This window comes from Bolinopsis microptera, chromosome 5, assembly GCF_026151205.1.
Source record: "Bolinopsis microptera isolate Bmic1 chromosome 5, MBARI_Bmic_1.0, whole genome shotgun sequence".
Taxonomy (NCBI): domain Eukaryota; kingdom Metazoa; phylum Ctenophora; class Tentaculata; order Lobata; family Bolinopsidae; genus Bolinopsis; species Bolinopsis microptera.
The window spans coordinates 9,084,202-9,107,349 of record NC_087076.1 but is presented as its reverse complement, the minus strand read 5'-3'; the positions used below and the strand labels follow the sequence as shown (position 1 = coordinate 9,107,349).

Here is a 23,148-nt window from a genome sequence, read left to right as displayed (position 1 = left end):
ACAATTTCATTAACAGTTATTATATGAATCAATGAGTTTACAGTAAATAAAACAAAAGTTAAATAAAACAAAAGTTAAATTTATTACCAATTATTCAATCAATACATAGGGGGGTATGCAACGACCATTAATGACCATTAATGACCATTAATGACCATTAATGACCATTAATGACCATTAATGACAATGTCAGTTTTGTCAAAATTTCATCTACTGACATTAATGGTCATGTTTTTTCCGGCACTTCTTAGAGCGAAATGGACGGACGCCTGCATCACTTAGACCCTACCTTAAGTTAACTAACTACAAGTATATGTTATTATTTTACATTTACAATTAGAGATTCGAAAGAGAAAACTTAGAATAGAATCTTCCGTGGTTAGGCAGACCTTCCAGAATATCACTTGAGTGGATTCCAGAGTGAGTTAGGGATTACATTTATTAAGTTCGAATGTAATGAAGAACAAATTTTGCGGCCACGGGATTTAAACCAGATAACAGTTGGTGCAGTGACTTATAGTTATCAGTAATAATAATTCAAAGGGCAATTTAGGAGTATCAGATCGTATCAATAGTAAAATAACAATCAATAATAAAATAATAATAACACGGGTATTAAAATTAAATACTTCGATCCCGTTCTTATGTCATATCAAGATTTATATTTTAGCCAAATCATTATGCTAGTCGATTATATAGTAATTACAAGTAGATGAACTTATTCAACTTTAGCACTTCATGAAATACATCGTCATCAGTCTGAATCGGACAACAAAAAAGCTGATCTTTTCCTAGGATTAGATAGAACAATTCGTTTACAGACTACAGTTCAATACTCTGCCTTTGGCAGTTTAAAGTTTTGACCCAAAATCCGAAATCGAGCACTGTCATCATGATAGGGACAAATTGATGCGGCAGGAATTCGTCTAGATCTGCAGTTGCCCTTTTTTGAAGCAGAGACACTCATTGATAAGATGGTACCGAGGCAACGAAGGGGACGTTTAGCATTTTTTGGAACAAAGGTAGCACTTAATGAGTGCCCTTTCCAATTGTTCGACGTTGACAGGGCTTAGAAGAATTTTTGCCGCCCGGTTGGTATGGCACAGAACCCTCGAAACAGCCGGTACCAAAAAATTTCGATCTCTGACTTTTATTTCCAAATATCGTCTTACGATGGCATAGAAGATACTGTGAGGAGGTATTGAAAATCCAAATTATCAAAAGCAATCAACACAAATAAAGGAAATCAATACAATTCAAATCCACGCAAACTGCAAACAAGCATGTATACTAAGTCAACTGCAAACAAGCATTTATACTAAGTCAACTGTAAACAAGCATTTATACTAAGTCAACTGCAAACAAGCATTTATACTAAGTCAAATGCAAACAAGCAAACAGACAAGACAAGTTACCAACGTATAACAGAATGGTGCTTGGCACTCATTCCGAAACCGAGGTCCGGGCCTCTATTAGGCGAATATTAATTCGTTTTCTCAAACGAGACTCTGGCAATCGATGTAGGGGGCTAGGGCTGTGAGAAACTTTATAGAAGTGATACAAAGTGATCATAATTGTAAATTTCTTGGACATGTTGCTTCCAAGATAGTTCAGAAAGAATTTCAATTATTTAATGACCATTAATGACCATTAATGACCATTAATGACCATTAATGACCATTAATGACCATTAATGACCATTAATGACCATTAATGACAATGTCAGTTTTGACAAAATTCCATCTACTGACATTAATGGTCGTTGCATACCCCCCAATACATATCATAAATTCCAATATTGGAACCACTGCGCAGAATGGATGTATTGAACTATAATTTTGCTGTCACTAATAATCTATTAACTTTCAAAGTCGAATTTTAGTTAAGTATGAAATGCCACCACATTATAGTTGGGGTAAATATTATTCTTAAATTATAAAATTGAGAAATAGATTGCATTATAATTGAAATATCATTACTTGAAGAATAACGTGCATTTGAATAAAGAATATAGATGGGGGCTGGTGGTTTAATAGTAGTTGTGGGGGCATGTATAGCTGATGAATTTGAGTATTTGAAGTATTGCTAGTTAATGTAACAGTGGCGAGATTTCTATTTTCAAGTAATATCCAATTCTGTAGAAACAACAGACTTGGCATCTGTACAGAAGAATATCTGTAATCTAAAGAATTATACAAATTATTGAATTATTAAAAATTTCGCAACACAAATGAATAAGCCACATTAAACATTGAAGCAATGCAGCGAGTCTTTCATTTGCAACCATAAAGATAATCTTTTCGTAAGACAATCTTTTCGTAACTATAATGCTTTAGAAACTTTTATGAATTAAATGTAAAAATTTAGTACGGCCAATTAAATTGTAATTATCTGTACTGACGTTGTAACGCCCTATTCAATTGAAGTTAATGTGTGCTGTTTTGCCGAGACCTTCCTTTCTATTCAGCAGAAAAACTCTCTCAACATATTTATTCAAGTCTTACGTCAATACACTGTTGAACAGCATAAAGATTGAGATTGTGATGTAAACAAAGGATGATCAGCAGTTTCTTTGTTTACATCAGATTCAGAGCAATGCCATTCTCGAAGATTACTCACTTTCTGGTCACCATTGCCGAGTAGAGAATTTCAATTGCCGTTAGCTCGTCTACTCACACAGTATCAATTGCTTGCGCCTATTTCTAAAAATTCTGCAACTATGTGTCAATGTGGGATGTCTTACGACAACTCAAACAATGCTCTGTTTGGGGTTAAGACTGCTACAGAGAGGGACGCACTAGGAGTATTTATGATGTTTGTGTTCTTATCATCACTTCTTGGGGATTTAACCATTCTGGTTGCCTCCATTAAGTACAAGGCATTTAAACTCCATAAAATAGTAGTTGCATTCATCCAACATATTGCTCTCTGTGATTTACTCATCGCTACTTTGAACGCCCTTCCCAATTCTGTCTCAGCCATTGCTAACACTGGCTTTCCCTCATTGAAGTATGCAAGGTTTTTCTTTGGACGTTCCCTTTTTATTGTAAGCTGTTTCCTTGTCTGTGGCATGACATTAGGAAAGCTTCTTCTGCTCAAATATCCTCTCAGAACAGCATCTTTTTCCAGCAGCCGAGCTCAAAAGCTATGTGCAGGAATATGGATAATATCTATACTTATTTCCACTCTTCAATTTGTCTTAGACAAAGACGCCATATTCTTCCAGCTGTATAACTCCAAAAGCAAGCCTCGTTCTGTGGCGTGGAATATACTATCACCCATCATGACATTACTTGTATTCGGAACTCTGAATACTGTCATAGTTGTCTGTACAGTTCTGCTTCTTTTAGAAGCGAGAAAAGTGGTGAGAGGAACCGGACAGTCTCTCCGATGGCAAGGAATCATGACTGTGGTTCTAACTGCAACAGTTTATAGCGTCTCTTTCCTGCCTTTCACTGTCTACTCCATTGCAGCACCATTATATTTGTAGTGAAAAATAAAGTGGCACCAGGACCATTCTATATGGAATTCTATAGGGTAGCATGTGCCGTTATGTTCTGCAACGTTTTAGCAAATTTCCTCATCTACAGCTTCTCTGTGACCAGCTTTAGAAGTTTTTTAAAGACAAGGCTTCAACTGGCTCAGACGTTTCTGTCTGATCAATATTCTAGTGAAGGTGAAATAGACTATTCAATTTGTAAATTGTGGATTGTTGTTTATGCATGTTTAAAACTGAATTACTGAAATAAAATTATTCGGGCCTCCTAATGGCGCTGGTCGTTTATATATGATATATATATATATATATATATTGTATGACATGGTCACAGAATTATGCGAAATATACATGTTATGGACTATTATTCGGCAGGGAAAATCACAAAGGGAAAGACAACAGAAGAGCTTACTGAAGGAGTGGTAACAAAAGGAGAGGAAGAGAGACGTGTGAGAGGATTGAAAGTGATTAAAGGAAACAAACATGATGAAGGGGTGCTAGAAATAAAGATGCCAGAGGATATAGCATAAGAAGGCGTACAAGAGTTAGAGCGAAGAAAATACGATGAACAAAATCTGAAGAAAAGGGCACTAAAGAACAAAAAGACGAGCTAGAGCTATATTGCTATACTAGGATGCAATACAACGCTACGAATATAAGAACTAATGATGTTTTCATTTGAATTTATTACTTTTAGTTATCTTTTTTTCCTGTAACATTTCTTGGTATCATCTAAAAATTATTTTTGAATTTTGAATAGATTCGTTATATTTTAATAATTAGTCTGCTTGCGTTTATTTTTTTAGATAAGTTTCGTTTTTATATTTACTGGGCCGCGCTCAGCCTGTCATTCCGCCAAATCTCTTTCGGCGTTTGTTTATGAACATATTAGCCTGAGGTCCCCAGGTAATTTTATATATGTCTGATATTAATTATTTCATTTGAAAAAAAAAAACAAACTATAAAGCAATTTTTGTGTTTGATGTTGAACTTCAACAAGATTTTAAAATTACATATTTCTAAATTTTTTAAATTATTTCCTCTTTGTTCTATCATCTATAAAAAGATTATTTTCTTGAAACAAAAAATTAAACAGTTTTATTTTGTTCATTGTTTGACGGATGTTGTAGCGCGATGCGTTACTGTGCCGCGCCGCGCACTCAATAAGGCTTCTCACAGCGACACGGCTAGATCGGCGAGATGCGCTACTGTGCCGCGCCGAGCTGCCATGAATTGACATCGTCAATTAAGACGGATGTTACTCGTCTAAATTTCCACGAAGTAGCGCGCGCCGCATTCTTCTCGAAAAATGGCAAGTGCTACGAAGCTAAACCATTAACAATGGTCAAGCACTTAATTATATAAATTACTTGGAATTCTTTCGAAAAATAATAACAAAATCAAAAAGTCAATTGTCTTTTAATTATTTTCTTTAAAGCTTTGTCCTATAAAAAATTATTTTCTTGAAACAAATAATGAAATAGTTTTTATTTTGTTCATTTGTCATTGCATATTTTATTAACGGATGTTACTAGTCTAAATTTCTTCGAAGTAGCGCGCGCCGCTTTCTTCTCGATGACACGAGCTACGAAGTAGCGCGCGCCGGGCCAGATCATTGACAATGGTCAATTGTTTGACGGATGTCAAACTCGTCTAAATTTCCTCGAAGTAGCGCGCGCCGCTTTCTTCTCGAAAATTAATGGTAAGTGCTACGCGTACGTAAAGTAGCGCGCGCCGGGCCAGACCATTAACAATTTGTAGGTTTACAACCTACCAGGACGCGCGCCGAGTTGGACTCGTCGACGGTCTGCAATATATGGCTCTTACTAATTCGCTCGCCCAAAAATTTCACGTGACTTTGGTTTTGCAGCCGCGTACAAAACGGTTTTACATAAACCCTAATCCCAACCCTAACCCTAACCCTAACCATTACATAACCCCGAAGCTATCCATAACCCTTACCACAACCCTAACCCTAACCCGAGCCCTAAACAACCGAATTCATATTTTACTAGCCTGTCACGTGACCAAAACGGTTTTTTGCCCATAACTCTCCAGGGAAGCATTTTAACCCTACGTCATGGGGGGTGATTCGGAATCAACGTCCAAAAATACACCGATCCAGATTGCAGATCAATTTCATACCCAGAAGGCCTTTTTTGTAGGTTTACAACCTACCAGGACGCGCGCCGAGTTGGTCCCAATATATGGAACAGATATTTTACGAGTATCACCCGTTAAGGCCTTTTCACAAGAATTTTCTTAAAATTTGGGCGAGCGATTTAGTAGGAGCGGCAATATATGGAACGGATATTTTACGAGTATTACCCGTAAATTAACAATGGTCAAGCACTTATATAAATCACTTGGAATTCTTTTGTAAAATAATAACAAAATCATTAAAAGGCAATTGTCTTATTACTCCGTAAAAACGGTAGGTTTATATTTATAACCTGCCAGTTAGTATAAAATAATAAACTACCAAAACACGCACCGAGTTGGATTCATCGACGGTCTTGGGATATAGATATTAGATATTTGGAACGAATATTTTACCAGTATCACCAGTTTACACCAAAAAAAGCACAATAGCATGATTAGCTTTTGTCGAGGTGCCTCAAAAGTGATCTTAAACGATTCCCCGTTCAATTTTGGTTGCCATTCACGATTTAACGGGTGATACTCGTTATAAAATATTTGTTCCATATATTGAGTCTAACTCGGCTTGCGTCCTGGTAGGTTGTAAACGGGTAAACCTACAATTCACGATTACCAACAGATCGATCGCGATTCCCAAGCTTGTAAGCCCGGCCCCAACTGATCGTAATTTTCAAAGTAATATTAATAATAAATGCAAAGTTGAAAGTGCGCATCTTCACAAATCTCCATTACCTTATTGGTATTCTGCAGTTTCATGTAAATTTCATGTTTGACTGCAATTTAAAAAAAAAACCTTTTTCTTCATTCTTTCGAGAGCTAATGTGGAAATAAAGGAAATAAAACAAAGTTTAATCATTTAAGAGATAAAAAGATTCAATCAAATTACGTAAAAAGACGACATTCATTAAACAACCCTAAAACTAAAAGTTTTACTTTATCAGAATTAACAGCAGTAGATTGTAGATGAAAATCTGTCTATCTAGTTGCTAAGTATAACTAGAAGCAACTTCAGCTTAAACTTGCTTTCCGCACTACGTGCTTAAAATGACTCGAACGAATATGTTAAATTATTTTAGCATTTTATCGAGTGTCAAAATGTGTCGACACTTATAAATTTAAATGTGGAATGCTAAGAAAAAGTTATTCACGAATACATTCCATGAATTGCAGATAATGATTCAGATTTAACAACTCAAATCATATTCCAGGATCTATGTAAAACAGGCCGTGTTCGTATTTTTATGAACATATGATTTGCATTTTACAAGACAAATAACCTCCTGTAATATGAAAAGCACAAATATCAGTCTGTAATCTTCTCACGAAGTCGAATATTGAAGGGCAATACCTCGATAAAAGTGTATGGATAATATCTTTAGCTTTGGGACGACAATAAAAGGAGCTGAATACCAAATACGCACCGTTTCAGCGAGAATACAATTCTATTAATAGCAATCACAAAGTGGCAAACCAATATAAATATTCAACTTAAACAAATTAACACTTTAAAACTCTTAAATTAAAGTGTAAAGCAAACAACACGGGAGATAAACTCCGGTATTTCATAGGAGGGCAATACAACACATATCATGAAATTACCAACAACTTCAGAAATCGAAGCATAAATATATCGATAAAAAACTACAAGAAAATCGTAATACAAGATACAAATCTTAAAGATCCAATCCATTGACAAACTTATCTAACAAGTCGCAACAGCACTCCTTCAGTCCTTCGGGGCTACTTTTGACGCCCTTATTTTAACAAACTTCGCTAGTCCTAAGCGATAACCTCCACTAATTGTCTTCAAGACGCAGTCATAGGCCTAGGACACATAGCCTGGACAGTAAGGGGCATGTCAACAGAACAGCAAGGTGCCCAGGTCAGAGTTGCTCCCTCCAGCTTGTCTAGGAAGAGTTTGCTGTTCCGGGTCCTCATTGCGTAGAGATCCCCGTCCAGGGAGGTGGAGATGAGAGTCCTGCTCTCCTCGGTGGAGGGATCTTGTTCTAGTTGGGCAACTGCTTCCCAAGTGTCCAACAGTACGTTGTACCTGGATGGGAGACTTGTTAGTACACGTTCAAAACGTAATACAATTTGTAACCAAGGTTAGATGTTAGAAAAAACATCGGGAGGTCTCTTACATGGGGGATTAGAGACAGGTCAAAATCTAGAATAATCTAAGGTTCTCCAGGATTATAATATTAGGCTTCAACAGAAAGTGGAGTTCAGCGGTAATGAACAAACCTGAACTGCTTGTTAGTTCCGGTCAGGACGTAGATCATTTCATCAACATTCCGGAAAATGGAGGGCGACTCCACCTTTTCAGGGATTGGAGCAACAGTTTTCCACAGGTTTAGCAATTTGTTGAGAACGAATACTTGATCGCTTGCACCACCCGCTGACGTACCTGACAGAAGATTTGAAATTAATTCTTGGATCGGAGTATGCGGTCATTTGACAGCACGTGGATGATTGAGAATCCATATTATTTCACAAGCTTTAACCTTCTAAGGGAGGGCAATTCTGAGGAACGTTTTACAGTTGGAATAATCTTCAAGTTTAACGACTTCCCACCCGGCCCTGGTCATATAATCAGGTTCAACCAAGATCAATATTCATAATTGCTGAAGTATTGACCAACTTGCAGTTTTATAACCACCTTCCACACCTTCTACATAACCACCTTCCACAACATTTATAAAATTAATGAAGCTCACCTCCAAATACCAGGATATTATCCCCCACAGAGCAGACAGCAGCTCCAGCTACACCGTGTGGTAGGGGTGGTAAAGTGGTAACAGTGTTGGAGGGGAGAGAGATGTGCTCCACTTTGTCACTCAGCAGGCCGTTTATTCCTTTTCCTCCGATAACATATAGTCCTGTCTCGTCTGCTACACCGCTAGCCTGGAGGGAAGGATATAATGGTTAGAAATAAGTTCAGGAAAATAGGCGAGGAAAATAAAAAGGTTAACCATGCCATGGGATGAGAACGTGTCCGTTAATGGTTACGGTGAATCCTGGAACAAATTTATGACAACTGTGGTTATACCATCACAAATTATTACTTAAAAGCTAGTAGATTTTAAAGTTATCAGGTCGGTTGTCGGTAATGTGACGTCAAATTTAAGCATATTATCCTTGATATTTCCATTCTGTCGACCAGCAATATGTGTGCTTAAATACTTCCAGATTTAATTTAAATCCAGATATAATATCATAAGTTTCAATTCCTACGATCAGTATAAATTTAAGGGAGTGGAGTCCTCACTCAGTGGACAGACAGTTTTAGTAAACTTAGTGCTCTGAATAACTTCCTGAAAGAAGCGGGTACCAGATATTTAACTGGTTAAGGTGCAGTATTATATGGTCCCGTTTATAAACCATTAAAGAGGTAAATAGGACCGGTCACAAAATGACACATTGTCTGAGGAATAGAGCTGCCAAATGGAGCGTGTCAGACTAGCTAATGTTATTGTTAACCAACTGTTTCCACAGGAAAAGGGGTGTATTGTTGGAGATCCCCCGTTTAAATTGACACAGTGGCCCCAGCCGGGCAGGTCTTATTGGCAGTTTCCTGTTACGACCCTGTAAAGGCATTGTGTCCCACCATCAGCACCAAATATCTTGACAATCCCGGTCAGGGCTCGACTTCTCCTGACAAGTTGGGACGCTAAGTTGCCGCTGTTCTCAGCCAATGAGCGAGCAGTGAGAAGGACGTGAACCAATGAGGAGCCGTGAAATGTGGCACGTGAACGGGAGAGAGTTAGAGGGAGTGAGGGAGCAGTAAGGCACGACGTTTATTGACAAGTTATACCTGGCTGGATGTGAGAAGACAAATTGCCCTTGTTTTGTCAAAACACTAAAAATCTGTATCAATAGTCGGAAAACCCAGGCGTCAGCAGTACCCGAACGACCAATGGGGAGGAAGAGCGGCTCTGGGAGAGCCAATGAAAACGCAGGAATGTTGCATGTGGTAGGTAAAATAGCACTGATGGCATATGGGATACCTAGACGCAAGAAAAATAGACTCATTCTACCATACTAAACTCTGTGGACAAATTATATTCTTAGTTTTATTGCCGTTTCCTCGAGCGGAATGAACGACCAATAAGTATTACTACCTATTTTCAGCTCAGTTGATCGGAAACACGTATCGTGCCCAATCAGCTGATTCAGCCGCAATTTGGCATATTCTAGTGGATAAGGAGACCACAAATAACAATAGCAACCCAGACTATGGGTTAGAGGACGTGACTAGAGCAGTCACAAAATGTTTAACAAAACCTCTAGCGTCTCAACGCGTCAAGCCGGACAAGCGTGAGTCAGTGAAAGTTAATAGTTATCCTATAAACGTATAAACATGATCAGAATTTAAGGGGATGTGTCAATAAACTGACCTGTGACCGAGGATGGCTGAGTTGACAGAGTGAAGTGTTCCAAGTATTTGTAGAAACATTGTAACTGCTTACTTCCCCACTTGGTAGTCCTTCTGTCTTCATTCCTGAAAGTGGGCCACGTTAAAAACTCGAGAAAATACGGGGATTCGATTTTAGGGTTTTCAGCTTGGCGGGTCAAACTAGGTCTGGTTTAAAACCGTTTGTTATCTTGTTGTTGGGTTGTCGCTTTACTTTTTCAGTTGTCACTTTACCATGTCAGTTGTCTAAACTGATGATTTTTATTGCCCGCACGATCCACCTAATCTGACATACTTAAAACCTCAGAATGACGGGCCTGAGCATGAGGCTAGATCTGGTTACCCCGTCACCTCCAGATAAGTGGACGAGTTATAGGTCTACTGGAGAACGGGTCTGCTGGAGTCTGCTATAATTTTTAGACTCTGGAAATGTGGCAGATCTTGACTGCTTAGATTGCAGTTGACTTGTAACACCTCATAATTTCAGCCTCTCAATGACTTGCACTGCACGTTTATTTTCGGTGCTTCATTATCAAATTTCGGGGAAAGTTTCGATGACTTTGATATTGACAAATGATTCAAGATTAAATCAATGCTCTGATCGTTATCCTTCTAATAATTTGATGCTCAGATTCCAGGATTGGTACGATTGCTTTGATTAGAGCCACGCCAAAATAAACAAACGTGCCGTTCTTTTAACATATCCGCGATATTTTGATAATCGAGTAACGTTCCAGCTTAAATCGATTTAGTTTGGCAAGATTTTGAAATCTTTCAACTCAAACCGATCATGTCCAGAAATAATTGAATGATAATGTAGCAAACATATTGATCAGTGAAGCACAATTCGATTTCCTCGGAAAACTTCTCCTTACAAAGTCAAAGTAATTGGATTTTGTGGGAATTGTGATCAGGTATTGACCTTCATTCTTTTGATTGGAAATAAACTCCGAGATTCTTCCACACCGCAGGAACTTGAAAACCCGCAAAATTTCAACGATTTACTTTGAACAGTACTTTAAGAGTGGAATCAGACAGTGACTTTAAAAGTTGCTGCACTTTAGCGTTAAAATCGGATCATGTTAAAAGAAACTTAGGATACTTAAACGTTAAAATCATGTTTTAAACATCACTAATATTAAAATAACAGCCAAGTCAATAATAACATTTCTTTAGTACTGACCTCCGATAACGTAGATGGACTGAGCAGCGTTGAGAAGGCAGTACTGAGTTCTGTGCAGTTCAGTCGAGCAGACTTCCCAAGCGTTGTTGCGGGAAGTATCGTACTCGTAGGCTATGGTACGTGAGTTTTCCGTTCCCAGCAAGCAGACGTTTTGTTTCCTTTTCCTGGAGAGAGGAGAGGTGAGATATGGGAATAACAGGAAGCCAGGAACTGTGATGTTAAGCAAGTACAGCTTTCTCTCGGTACCTACTACAAACCAGGACCCAAACAACTAACCTTTTTCTGAAATGGTAATCCTCGAGTCCATGGTCCCTCTCGGGGAGCAGGAAGTGGTTTTTAGCCTGGTGAAGAAGAGACTCGCACTCACGATGCTGTCTCACAAGTTCCTCAGTCTCTATGTTGTCTAACAGGAACTGAGCGTTTAGTTGGACTAGCCGTACTTTTCTTAGGAGTTCAACCACGTAGAACTGGGGAAAAGAGAGCTGAGTTAAAAATTAAAATTTTCAGCTGCAAACTTTCAGAGAAAACTTAAGGAGCATTATTATAAAGCTTCAAACTCCGGTCTATTTATAAATATTTTCAAGATATTTCATAACTGTGAAAATATCCTGGAAATATCTATAATTAGATCTAAGTTTGAAAATTTATGGACATAATATTACGGCTGTGCCGGGCACTGCCAAATAAAAGAATGTTTTATTTCAGCTAATGAAGCATGTAATTCACTAATTGTAACAATAATATAGACATTTTGCACAAAGAAAACTATGCATATTACATAACCGACCTGTCTGTATAAAGGACTACGGCGGACCCATCTAATAATGACTTGGTAAACATCAGTCTCATTCTGCACCACCAGATCGTCGTTACCCAGGAAAAAGAGGAGAGTTTCAGGCCTTGCGTCGTACACCTCCTCGTGCTCAATAACTCTGTTCCAGTTGTTACATATGTACCTGCAAAGGAGGTAAAGGATCAGTGACGATTGGAAACTAATAGGAATCGTCTAGAACTTTATAGGGTCAGGGGTTCTAGAGACATATAATTGATACAATAAAGATTAAAGATTTTTGTCTAAATTGTGTTTTCGGAGGTCGTGTGATATCTCATGTTTTCTGTGCGTCAGATTAAGTAAAATTTTGCAACGTTTTATGTTTTCAACAGGATAGCATCATCTGTTTAGGCTCTTAATTTCAAGGTCCAGATTATTAAATGTGCATACCATCCTGGAGAGTGCAAATCTAAAAGTTACTGGAATAATGATCCTATCTTCGCACCGTGGGCGTTGATCTGACGACAATTATTTGACTTAACATCCTCAATACGTCAAGGCTAGAATCCCCTTACTTCAATTAGTGGAGCCTCATATTGTCAGATAAATTGATGCTGTGAACAATGAAACCATTAAACTTTACAACTTCTAAACTTGTTTTCAACATTTTAGACGCAAACTTTAATTCGATTTGCTGGGCGGTTGACGGTGCCTCGCTCTCAACACAGACACGGGATTACGGCCCGATTACGGAAACAGCCGGTTAAACGGTCAGGAGGGATTTAGACACGGTTACCGGACTGGACATGAGTGTCAATGATATAATTGGCAGTGGCAAGGTCACCCACTCTCTCACCATGCTGCCAGCCAGCCAGCATTCAGATAAGACGGCTTTGTAATGGGTCGGTGATACCTCCCGCTACACTTCAAAACGATCTTTACAGCCGAGCTCCACAGAGGGCAGCCCAGTCAAATACCAAACTGTGAATTGTTCCTAATTAACGAGTTGGATATTTTAAGTTGGGTTCCCGAGCAAGGGGAGACACAACTGTGGAACCCGCTACTAGTCTGGTCAAAATTATCTGATAAACAATCAGGGAGCATTCCTCTAACTGGCTACAAACATCCATGTGATCTGAGTCTGGTTCTCATTCGTTCCTCACTCAGGGTGCGAATTGTCGGGGGACGGTATTTGGTCAATTCTGTGGCAGAATTTATATAATACGATTAGGGAAGGGAGGCGACTTCAAGAAGCTCTTATCAATTCGGCTAAATGAGCAATTCATTATCCAACATTTCAGGGACATTTCAGGTAAAGTCATAGCAGACGAGCGAGCCAACGAGCAATTCATTACATTTTATTAGCAAGTTGGCTGTTATTTGGGACCACCTAACATTACAACATGTAACTTTTATTAACGGTTTTTGGATTCTAACTTGGATTTAGCTCAATTATTAGGTCATCTTTAGTTCCAAATTTTTGACAAGTAGGTATTGTTTCGCACTCAAAATAGCATCAATGAAAAAGACGAGTTGTGTGGTCGGTGGAAGGAGGTTTATGAAGGAGCAACACGAACTTGTGTAGCCGGGTGATCAAATGCTATCTGAGCTATTTTAAGAGCTAGCGCGAGACTCCGTACTGCCAATCTTTGGTGGTCAAAAATTAGCGCTCCGAATATTCATCTATATTAGACATAATATCCGCCGGGCAAAAATTCATATTTCAAACCGTAAACTCAAATATAAATGCAGGATAAATATAGTCATTTCAAATATTTGGTTCAACTATTAACGTGGATCATGGGAAAATTCCAGAGAAGGTTTAAAAGTTGGAACCCACAAAGCTACTTGTCAAATTTTAGCATGAGGAGAGCGTGCCCGCGTGGAGTCAAACAAGGACCAGACTAGTGACCTGGTCTCGGAAATTGATAGAAAGTAACAAAATCTGGGACCGCAGGGACAAATCGGGGGTCCTTTGACCCAACGTAAAACGTGGCGGGGCACCGCCAGTGGTTTTTGAGTAAGTAGTGCTGAAAAACATCTCCAGAATGGTGGTGAAGAGCACACTTGAGGAACCAGTGAGAAGCAAGTGGAGGATGGGGAGGAGACTTAGAACCTAGGTTACTTCAGCTAGCCTACACTACTAATGTGTTGACCACTGGGCTGGATAAAAATAATATCTTACATGTCAAATAGTATGTAAACTTACTTGTCAAGGATTGCTTGTAGTTTGGTCAAGCCCTGCAGCGTCACGAACTCTCTCATACGGATGCAGTTCTGAGGGGTGATCTTCCGGCGGAGGTACTCACAGCACTTCTCAACTATTGGAGTGAAGTGGAGCAGGTTTGCTGCTGTCAGCATTTCTGTTACCCTGGGGGAGGAGGCGTGGATTAGTGGAGGATCTAGAAACAGAAACAAGAACATGTAGAGGAATCTACAGTATGAAGATTGAAATTCAGGGAGATAAAGACTGACTCGAGACATTGAGAAAAAGCTATCGAAGCAGGGACAAACGGATCAACCAAGAATATGATTTATGTTAAGATAAGTAGCTACCTGATGTAGTTTATGTTCAGTGAGCCTGTGTAAGCAAAGTTCACTAATAGTTCCACCGACTCAGGATCAACTCCCCTCAGCTCGATGTAGCTCAAAAGCTTTGTGTTTGCCAGGAACAGTAGTCGGAAATACTGACTGAAAACATACTTTGGTTAGAATAGTAAAAGATGATTAAGATTATTAGTGAAATGTTAGTTGGGAAAGATTTTACTGTACGCTTTGTTTTAACGGCTATATTGCTCTAAATTTTTTTTGGTACAGATCACTGCATAAGTATCAGTTTCGGAGAAACTACGTAAGGTATTTTTAGGACTGTAGATTTTTGGTGTGCTCTTTTTATTTCAGGTATCCTATTTTCATTCGATTAACTTTAAGCTACAGATAAAATAATTTCATCCGGGCATCGTGACAACATACGAGAACTATTGCAGCTTCATCCCGGGTCAAAATACCGAAATAACTCGATATAAACTGAGATTACGGAATCTATACCGTCTGATTGATTAATATTACAAAGGAGCACACACTGATACAGGGAGTCGGGGGAGTCTTTAGTCAGTGCGCAGTCATGAGGATGGTTAATAGGCTCCCATCTCGTTTGTGGAGGTAATGATCAGTGTGGCAAAGAGGCCACCTCACCAACAAGTCCCCCCTCCCGACTATAGGACACGGTAATTTGAGGTAATACTAAATCTTGCAAAGACATAACATGGACACCTAGCTGGTTGATAGTTTCCTGGCTATATTTATAATAACAGGACACATGAGAGGATGGGTTATTTTCCCATGACTGATGTTCACATCAAAATGGTATGCTGTCAACGTGAATCCCAGTCAAATTTAACATAAACGGATGTATCGTGCAAGGTGCTTATTTCAAGTCTAAAAATCCTGAATTCCAGTTTGAGAACATGTTAGAAGGGTTCTTTGCGGGGTTTTCCGACTCATTAGATCAAATAATGGTAGACAATATTTTTCACAGTTACTTATGTGTCAAGCTTTGACTTAATCAAATGGATATTGTTTGAACCAGACTTGTGTTGATAAGTCTCTCAATTGGTTGCCGGATTGCTCGACCCCGTCAACTCCAATATTATTGGAGAGCGAGACCCTCTCCGTCAACTTTAGTCTCATTATCTGCCAACAATAGGGCTGGTACCGACCCCCAAATCGTTCCAGATCATTATAATGTGGGAAAAGTAAGGTTTCTTAGTAGGACACACAGGCTACAACCAAATTGGTTTTTCACGGAATTAGAAATTTTATCTGCGAGCAAGATTACTGCGGTTTGTGATGAAGCTTTACTTCCGATCAGCCCATAATACCCGGTAGTCCTGAAAAAATCATCTAATTTCACAATAGATTTTCACAAACAGACAAACAAACTGCCTTCCTAATCTAAATGAGATGAGAAAGAGCAGTACCTTGCAGCTGCGAGTACAACACGGTGTGCGTAGATCAGGGTCCCGTTAACGCAGAGTGCTACATCGCACAGGTGGTGCGTCAAGCGCAGTGCATTCAGCTCTGTTAACAGATCGCAGGTTGTTGTTTGTACTGGAGATATGTTTATTAGTGATGGTTGATCATTTGCCGGTTCTTTCCGAGGAATAGGTTACTCTGTTTAAGTTCAATCAAACGGACCTTATATGGTCGTATAGGCTTAGATGCAGCAATTTCAGAGTAAATAGTCACTGGTCAGATGTTTTTACCTGTTATAGCACCTTCCTTATGATCCAGATTAATAACTGGAAGGGGGGAGGAGGGGACTGGGAAGGTTTGCTTCAGAGGTGACCCTGATTCTGTTACCATGGGGTGGTCGGGACTGGAGCTGCCCTTCTTAATGTTCAGTCTATCTGCGGAGATTAGTTTGTTATCGATGATCAGGTGATATCTAGAATCACATGACACATTGTAGTGTAGGAGCACGTGGGGTGGACACGTGACATTGAGCGTCTCGCTAGTGTGACTTTAGGTGCTCAAATCTCCTTCTGTTTGTTTCAAATTGGGAGATAGAAGCCCTACTTGGGCCTCCCTCGAGCCCTACTTTGTGAAACAGAGCGTCAATATTATATTCTAATAGGATTTAGACGACTGCTAATGAAGATAATTTAAAATAATAACTCCGGGCTACCGTGTGTCATGCCCTACTTGCAGTTTGTCAATTTGTAACGACTCAATATTTAGAGTTCAGACCGGCTTATCAACAAAATATACCACTTCACAACGCCTTATCTTCCAAATTTTTGATGCGATTTATACGGTATGAAGCCACTCAACTAAGTTATAAATCAGGCTTGAGAGAGGAAATGTTGGTGGTGCCCTGCAAGGGGCAGGTATGCGACCAAGACAACACTGGTGTTACCACGGCAACACTACCCGTAACCCAGCAACAGTCACCAAATAATTTAGAAACATTCATGTGCGGTTAAAATACCTTTTATTTTACAGAATGTTGGTGTTGACTCCAAAGCTGAATAAGGTATTTCGTCTTTTAGTGCCTTCATTGGATCAAATCTGTAACAATTTTCGGTGTGAATAAATTGAAATAATGTTCGATCAGGTCAAGAAATGGTATTTAACCAGGCCAAGAAATGATGTTTAGCTTTTATAGGGAAGCTGAAGATACGGACAAACAAATATTCATCAAAACAAACAAAAAAGTATAAAACATTTCACTGAAACTTGATGACCATACCTCATTATTTGTCTAGCTTCCTTGGCAAGTCTGTTGCTATGACAACTAAACAAGAACTCCTCTGCCATTGGGGGGTGATCATGTGTGCTCTCATACACCACACCTCCACCCACATCAGTGTGCACTTTACCTTTGCAGCTTCGCAGTGTGCATCTCCAGTACACCTTCTTACCGTTACTGCTCGTACTGATTTTGGAGTACCTGGGGTGGAACTGTTACTTCCGGGTCTGAAAAAAAGTTCGGGAACTATCATACCACTCGTTAAAAACCGCTTTGATCTATTTAATGAGATTGGTAGGCCTCAACATTTGACAATGTATCTGGTGTGAGGACCTCACTTCTGGTGTGTGGACCTCAGCACATTCTAAAGTGCTCTATTTAGACCTCAATATAATAAATGTGACACCAGACAGCTGATCCTTCTCTCAAAGCCCCGCTCAAACCAGAGCATGTAGCCCCACTCTCAGCTGACAGACCAGTAAAGTGGGATCCTCCATCACATGGTCAAGACAAATTCCATTAGCTCTACCAGACTAGTTGGGACTCCTTGGCCAGCTACTTGGGGCCTAACTTTAGTAGGCGCCCGACCCTTGATCGGCGGCAATTGTGAAAATGACATTAACTTTTAGCAGTTGCCGGGCTGATAGCTAGCTGTATGTTGAGCTGTAGAGGATATTCAGTTAGTTAGAATTAGTTAGAGCGGTTATAGTTCCCCGGTCTCTCTCTCTCACCACGGTTAGAGAAATTAGTTGCCCGGACACATCAGGATAGAGAGAGAGTGTGACACAACACTGTGTTACATTTTTGACTGGGAGCTAGACTGGCGAGGAGGAGAAGAGTGGCTCAGGGGGCATATTGGGAGAGAGAGGGGCTCTAACACTTGATCACTTTCTAAATCACATGCCAATGACATGCTCATTGTATTAACCCGAACAAATAGCAATATAAAATGCGTATTTAACCCCAGATCTCCACCAGGTACCCTGGAAACATCTTATAAATCTAATCCGTATCAATATATGGGAACATTTTGGGTATATTTAGATTCTTGCTTGAATTAATTTAAACGCCGTGTTCAGAGTGAAGTGAGGTACAGACTGAGGTGGGTTTTAGCGGGGACTTACAGGCCACCCGAACATTAGTCCATAACATATGACCTTCTTTGATACAACAAAATACGCCTAAATTCGATCACCAGGACTAAGCTGAATACTGAGATTATAATTAAAAGGTGCCAATGACCTACCACCGGTGATGATAGAATATGTCACAAGCCAAATAATCGATTTTAGGCCACATCAGAAAAATTTACGTAGAATCCAATCCGAAGGACAGCATTTTGACTGCACTCACATGTGATTGAATCATTACAAATCCGTTATTTTATACTGATAAACCGAGGTCAAGAGATAATTGCCACCATGATGAGGTTATGTGAGATGTGAAAGGCTCTCAATAACTAGCCTCGAGTCGGAGAGGAGGTGGACTCTAGAGTTGAGAACCTTGTAATAGTTTATCATGAGAAAAAGAGAAAAGACACGAGCTGGAGAGAGAGAAGTGTGATCTAGAGTAGCTGGAGACAGTAGACAATGTGTGACCGGGAGATTCCGGAAAGAGAGAACCTCATATCCCACACAACTCACCAGTTACCAGACTGGTGATGACCTGTTACCGGGGGGTTACCAGGGTAATGTAACCCTGTTACCATGCTCACCAGGCTTGTTACCTGCAGGTTGTCCAGCCTTGTTACCATGCAGTCAGGCTCCTATATACCGGTAGTTTAACTAACCGGATAGCGTCTGTTTTCTTGGACCACCTGTTTGAGCCAGACCAAGGGCCACTAACGAATAGGTTGGTTCGTGAGGTAAGGTACAAATATATAGGTCACACTAGCTCCGTAAACAGCAGACTGGAATACCGTTCTATTTTGAGGAAGTTATTTAAACTATTGGTTTGTTCCCAGGCAATGAGACAACTAATTCTTGTTTAACATAGGCCTGGTAATGTTGTGAGTCTTGTAAAAACCTGCTCAAATATTGAACAATCATTGGAGGCGAGTTGTAGCGAAGTTTCGAGCGGGAAGACAGAAATAGACACTTCAACAAAAGTTCACAAGCGAAATACAGCAAGCTAGGATATACTGACCTGCTGAAGTATTAATTGCTTATGATCTTAAGATTGCTGGCAAAATCTCACAGACGGATTTGGCGGGTCTAGACTAGCTTGGCGAAAACCCATGAGTAGAAATAGTGTGATTTTCACTGCACGCAAGCAGTCACCTGACTAAGTTACAGAACATATTATATTGCTATAGGACATTTTCAGAGATCTTATGCTCTTAAAGTGCAACAATTTTTGGCCTACAATTATTATTCAGTTCCATGTTGATTTTGAATCCATGAAAACTGAAAAGAATTAGAAGTTGATTGCAATAGCTGGGATGTGATGGATCTTGGGCGATCATGTTGGGGCTGATATAGAAAGTCATACTTTCCAGTTAGCAGGCCTCAAGATTTACAGTAGATCAAAGGAGAGTGTCACATGCTACAATTAATGTGGTATTCTGGAGGCACTGCTGGAATCTGGGTACAACCCCTCAGTAGCCAAGGGCTGGCAGTTAAATCAAAATCAAATCACAAATGCAAGTTTGAACAGTCAGGAATCTAACTATCATAATAACTTTATCAGAAACTGAATCTAATTAACATGATAGTTTTATAAGACATTAAATCTAAAATAACAACTTTATCAGAAACTAACTAACTTAATAGCTTTATAATGAACTAACCGGTATCCGTTACAGATTAGAAGTGTGTATCCCTGTTTAGTTTGGAATATCTTTACCCCGTTATTTACTGTGGGATTGGAAGAAGACGGGTTCGTGACAGTCTTATCAACTTTCTTGGTCATGTCGCACATCTGAAACAAGTAACATGTTACTTATTGGTTACTTATTGGTTACGTATTGGTTATTCACTGGTAACTTACTGGTAACTTACTGGTAACTTACTGGTAACTTACTGGTAACTTACTGGTAACTTACTGGTAACTTACTGGTAACTTACTGGTAACTTACTGGTAACTTACTGGTAACTTACTGGTAACTTACTGGTAACTTACTGGTAACTTACTGGTAACTTACTGGTAACTTACTGGTTACTTACTGGTTACTTACTGGTTACTTACTGGTAACGCATTGTTGGTTACTTAATGGTTCGCTGGCCACTTACCGTGTACTCACCGATTATTCTGAGAAAGCTCAACGGGTACTTATTAAACAGCAAGCATTGAAAATTCGGTCATTCTTATAAATAACACAATTTACACCTTTACCAAGTTACCTTTTTTAGTCAGAAGAAAGACCAAATGCAGTTTAAAGTCAACTGTATGGTCATGTCATTTAAAATTACCGCTCGGTGTGTGATTTAGGCACAATTGCTGGAATGTTACCAAGAATGTTGCCGGCTTCGCATGTGAGTGTAAAACGGGGCTACTTTTTGAGGAGACGAGCTTCTCAACGGTCAACATTCTTGGCTAAAATTTTATGTTCCATTTATACTTGATTTAACCGCCGACCGAACATGTGAATAATCATAGTGAAACCAGTGTTGAAACTTAAAGATTGCAAATCATAAAATTGAGTGTCAACTTTCAACACTCTACTTTCGTGTTTACAGGAAAAGTGTAATATCAAACAAACCTTGTTAGCAAGAAGCTGATTAGCGTTGAGAAGAGAGCTGGTGTTGATGAAACTGTTGGACCCTGTGAACATAGGACCCTGAAGAAGATTGCCAGCACTGTGGGGCAGCATGTTACTGCTGTTAGATAACAGCGAACTGTTGGGGATGATGGAGGTGTTGGGGACCAGTCCATTGCTGGGGAGGAGGGATGTGGAGGGTATGAGGGGGGTTCCTGATAGAATAGTGTTGTTCTGAAGGAGACTGGGTCTTGGCAGTTGACTGCTGGAGCTGGAGGAGCTGGAGAACAGAGCAGTGCTTGAGGGTAACATGGAGCTAGTTGGCAGCAAGCCACTGTTAGAAGAAAGAAGTCCAGTATTAGAGCTAGAGGGCAGGAAACTAGCACTGCTCTGCATCATACTGGAGCTGGGCGGGTTACCACTGCTGGAAAGCAGGCTAGCACAGGTACTGGTCAGGGTGACAGGTGACGTGACACCGGGTGCTAGGTGAGAGGGTTTCTCCGGGGAGGTTGTTGGTTTGTTAGTCTTCTTGTCCGGAGAGTACAGAGGAGAGGGAGGCTCTGTTTTAACTGTCCCCGCACACAGATCAGCCTGAAATTTTAAATAAAACATAAGCTGTAATAATAGCTCAATAAATATTCAAAACGGAGCCTCTGATTCATGAACTAGAGAACATGCAGGTAAATTAAAGGGAGTGCCAAGGGAATAATGAGGGGGAGGTTAATCTTTATTTTAGACATCGATATTGTGTCAGGTATAAATCTAATACGACAACGCTCCTATTTCGATAATTTGATCGAAATGCCTGCCAATAGGAGAACGGGTGGAAAACTAAAGTGTAAAATTTCCCTTTTTAGTTTGGAGTTGACAAAGCGTGGCAGCAGGTTAAAATTGGAACATGTCTTAACTTGATACCTATACCAAATTTGGAAGCCAAGATCAAGGGTTTTTAGCGTGAACACAAGCGCCAATACTGAATACGTTTACTTTGCGGATTTAAAAATTTATTACATGGTTTTTAACACTCTTAATTACTTAGTTGAATCACCTATCAAATGATTGTCAGGATGATTTAATAAATACCAAAGTAATAACAGCCTCGTTTTAAAGTTTAGGGAATATTTAAGACATTTTCACCATTTTTGCCATCACAAAACAATCGGTGAAATAAATATTTAATCATTTTTGACCTTCGAAAAAAATGTTAAATGCCAAGATGAACCTCCATATGCCTTCCTCTAACTACATATTATATAGGACAGTCAGATGTCCCTTCAAATCGTCCATAAACTGTCATAAAGGAGTTCTAAAAACACACGAGAATTCTAGAAACACAAGAGAATTCTAGAAACACAAGAGAATTCTAGAAACATACGAAACAACAGTAATCTAAAACCAACCTTATACTGCAGAAGGGACGATATAACATCGTTCATCTTGATGGTAGGTGTAGTGGGGAACATGAGAGGCAGACACTTGTTGTCAAGGAGACTCTGGAGTTGCTCTGCAGCACTGGTTACTCCGTAGGGTTCAGATACTCGACTTAGCAGGCAACCTTCCATCAAACACTAAGATAAAAGTACGGTTAGTGCGGAAAGGGGAAGAGCGGTAACAATTATACTAGCGCTGGAATATGAAGTGCTGGTTAATATATGTAATATATAGATAATATATTATATCTTGAGGCTATTTTACTATCTGCACTGCACAGTGCCATTTGACAATGTATGCCCCTCGTTTATTAAAGTTATTGTCAAGTCTAAAAATGGTGATGTTCAGCGTTCTGAGGAACGATGAAAACCATTTTCCAAGAAACCTAACCCCGGCAATATATGACCAGGGAGCTATGGTTAAAGAGCTTGAGATATCTAAAAATGTAGTTACAGATGATATAACTTGAGGAATATTTTGCCATCAGCTGAGAGCACCGGATCCTGAACAGTGAACAGTAATGAAAGACCAGTAGGTGACGAGGAGCTGCAGTTGTCACTGGTTCCTCAACACTTAAGCTGGTCGAGTGTTGAGCCTTGAGAGGAGCTGGTTACATTTTAGACGACTTTAACTTATAAGGGTGGTGCTCTTATATTGCTCATTGTTAAGCGTTTAAGTGCCATATAATTATAAATATAATGTAATTGTTAGAAAATCGAACCTGACAAAAATCATGATCGGTAC

General features: G+C 39.5%; 1 protein-coding gene across 1 annotated transcript; it reads right to left on the bottom strand.

The window, feature by feature from the left end:
* Positions 1-6,503: 6,503 nt before the first annotated feature.
* Positions 6,504-22,601, bottom strand: LOC134816026 (kelch-like protein 20). Its single transcript, XM_063824692.1, has 16 exons — positions 22,374-22,601; positions 20,977-21,564; positions 20,065-20,195; positions 17,277-17,477; positions 17,016-17,095; positions 16,291-16,434; positions 16,006-16,135; positions 14,582-14,716; positions 14,235-14,396; positions 12,041-12,209; positions 11,530-11,720; positions 11,254-11,417; positions 10,054-10,157; positions 8,374-8,560; positions 7,901-8,063; positions 6,504-7,706 (listed from the first exon to the last, which is right to left on the bottom strand). The coding sequence occupies exons 1-16, from the start codon at positions 22,533-22,535 to the stop codon at positions 7,463-7,465; spliced, it is 2,955 nt and encodes a 984-aa protein (XP_063680762.1). The 5' UTR covers positions 22,536-22,601; the 3' UTR covers positions 6,504-7,462.
* Positions 22,602-23,148: the final 547 nt, after the last annotated feature.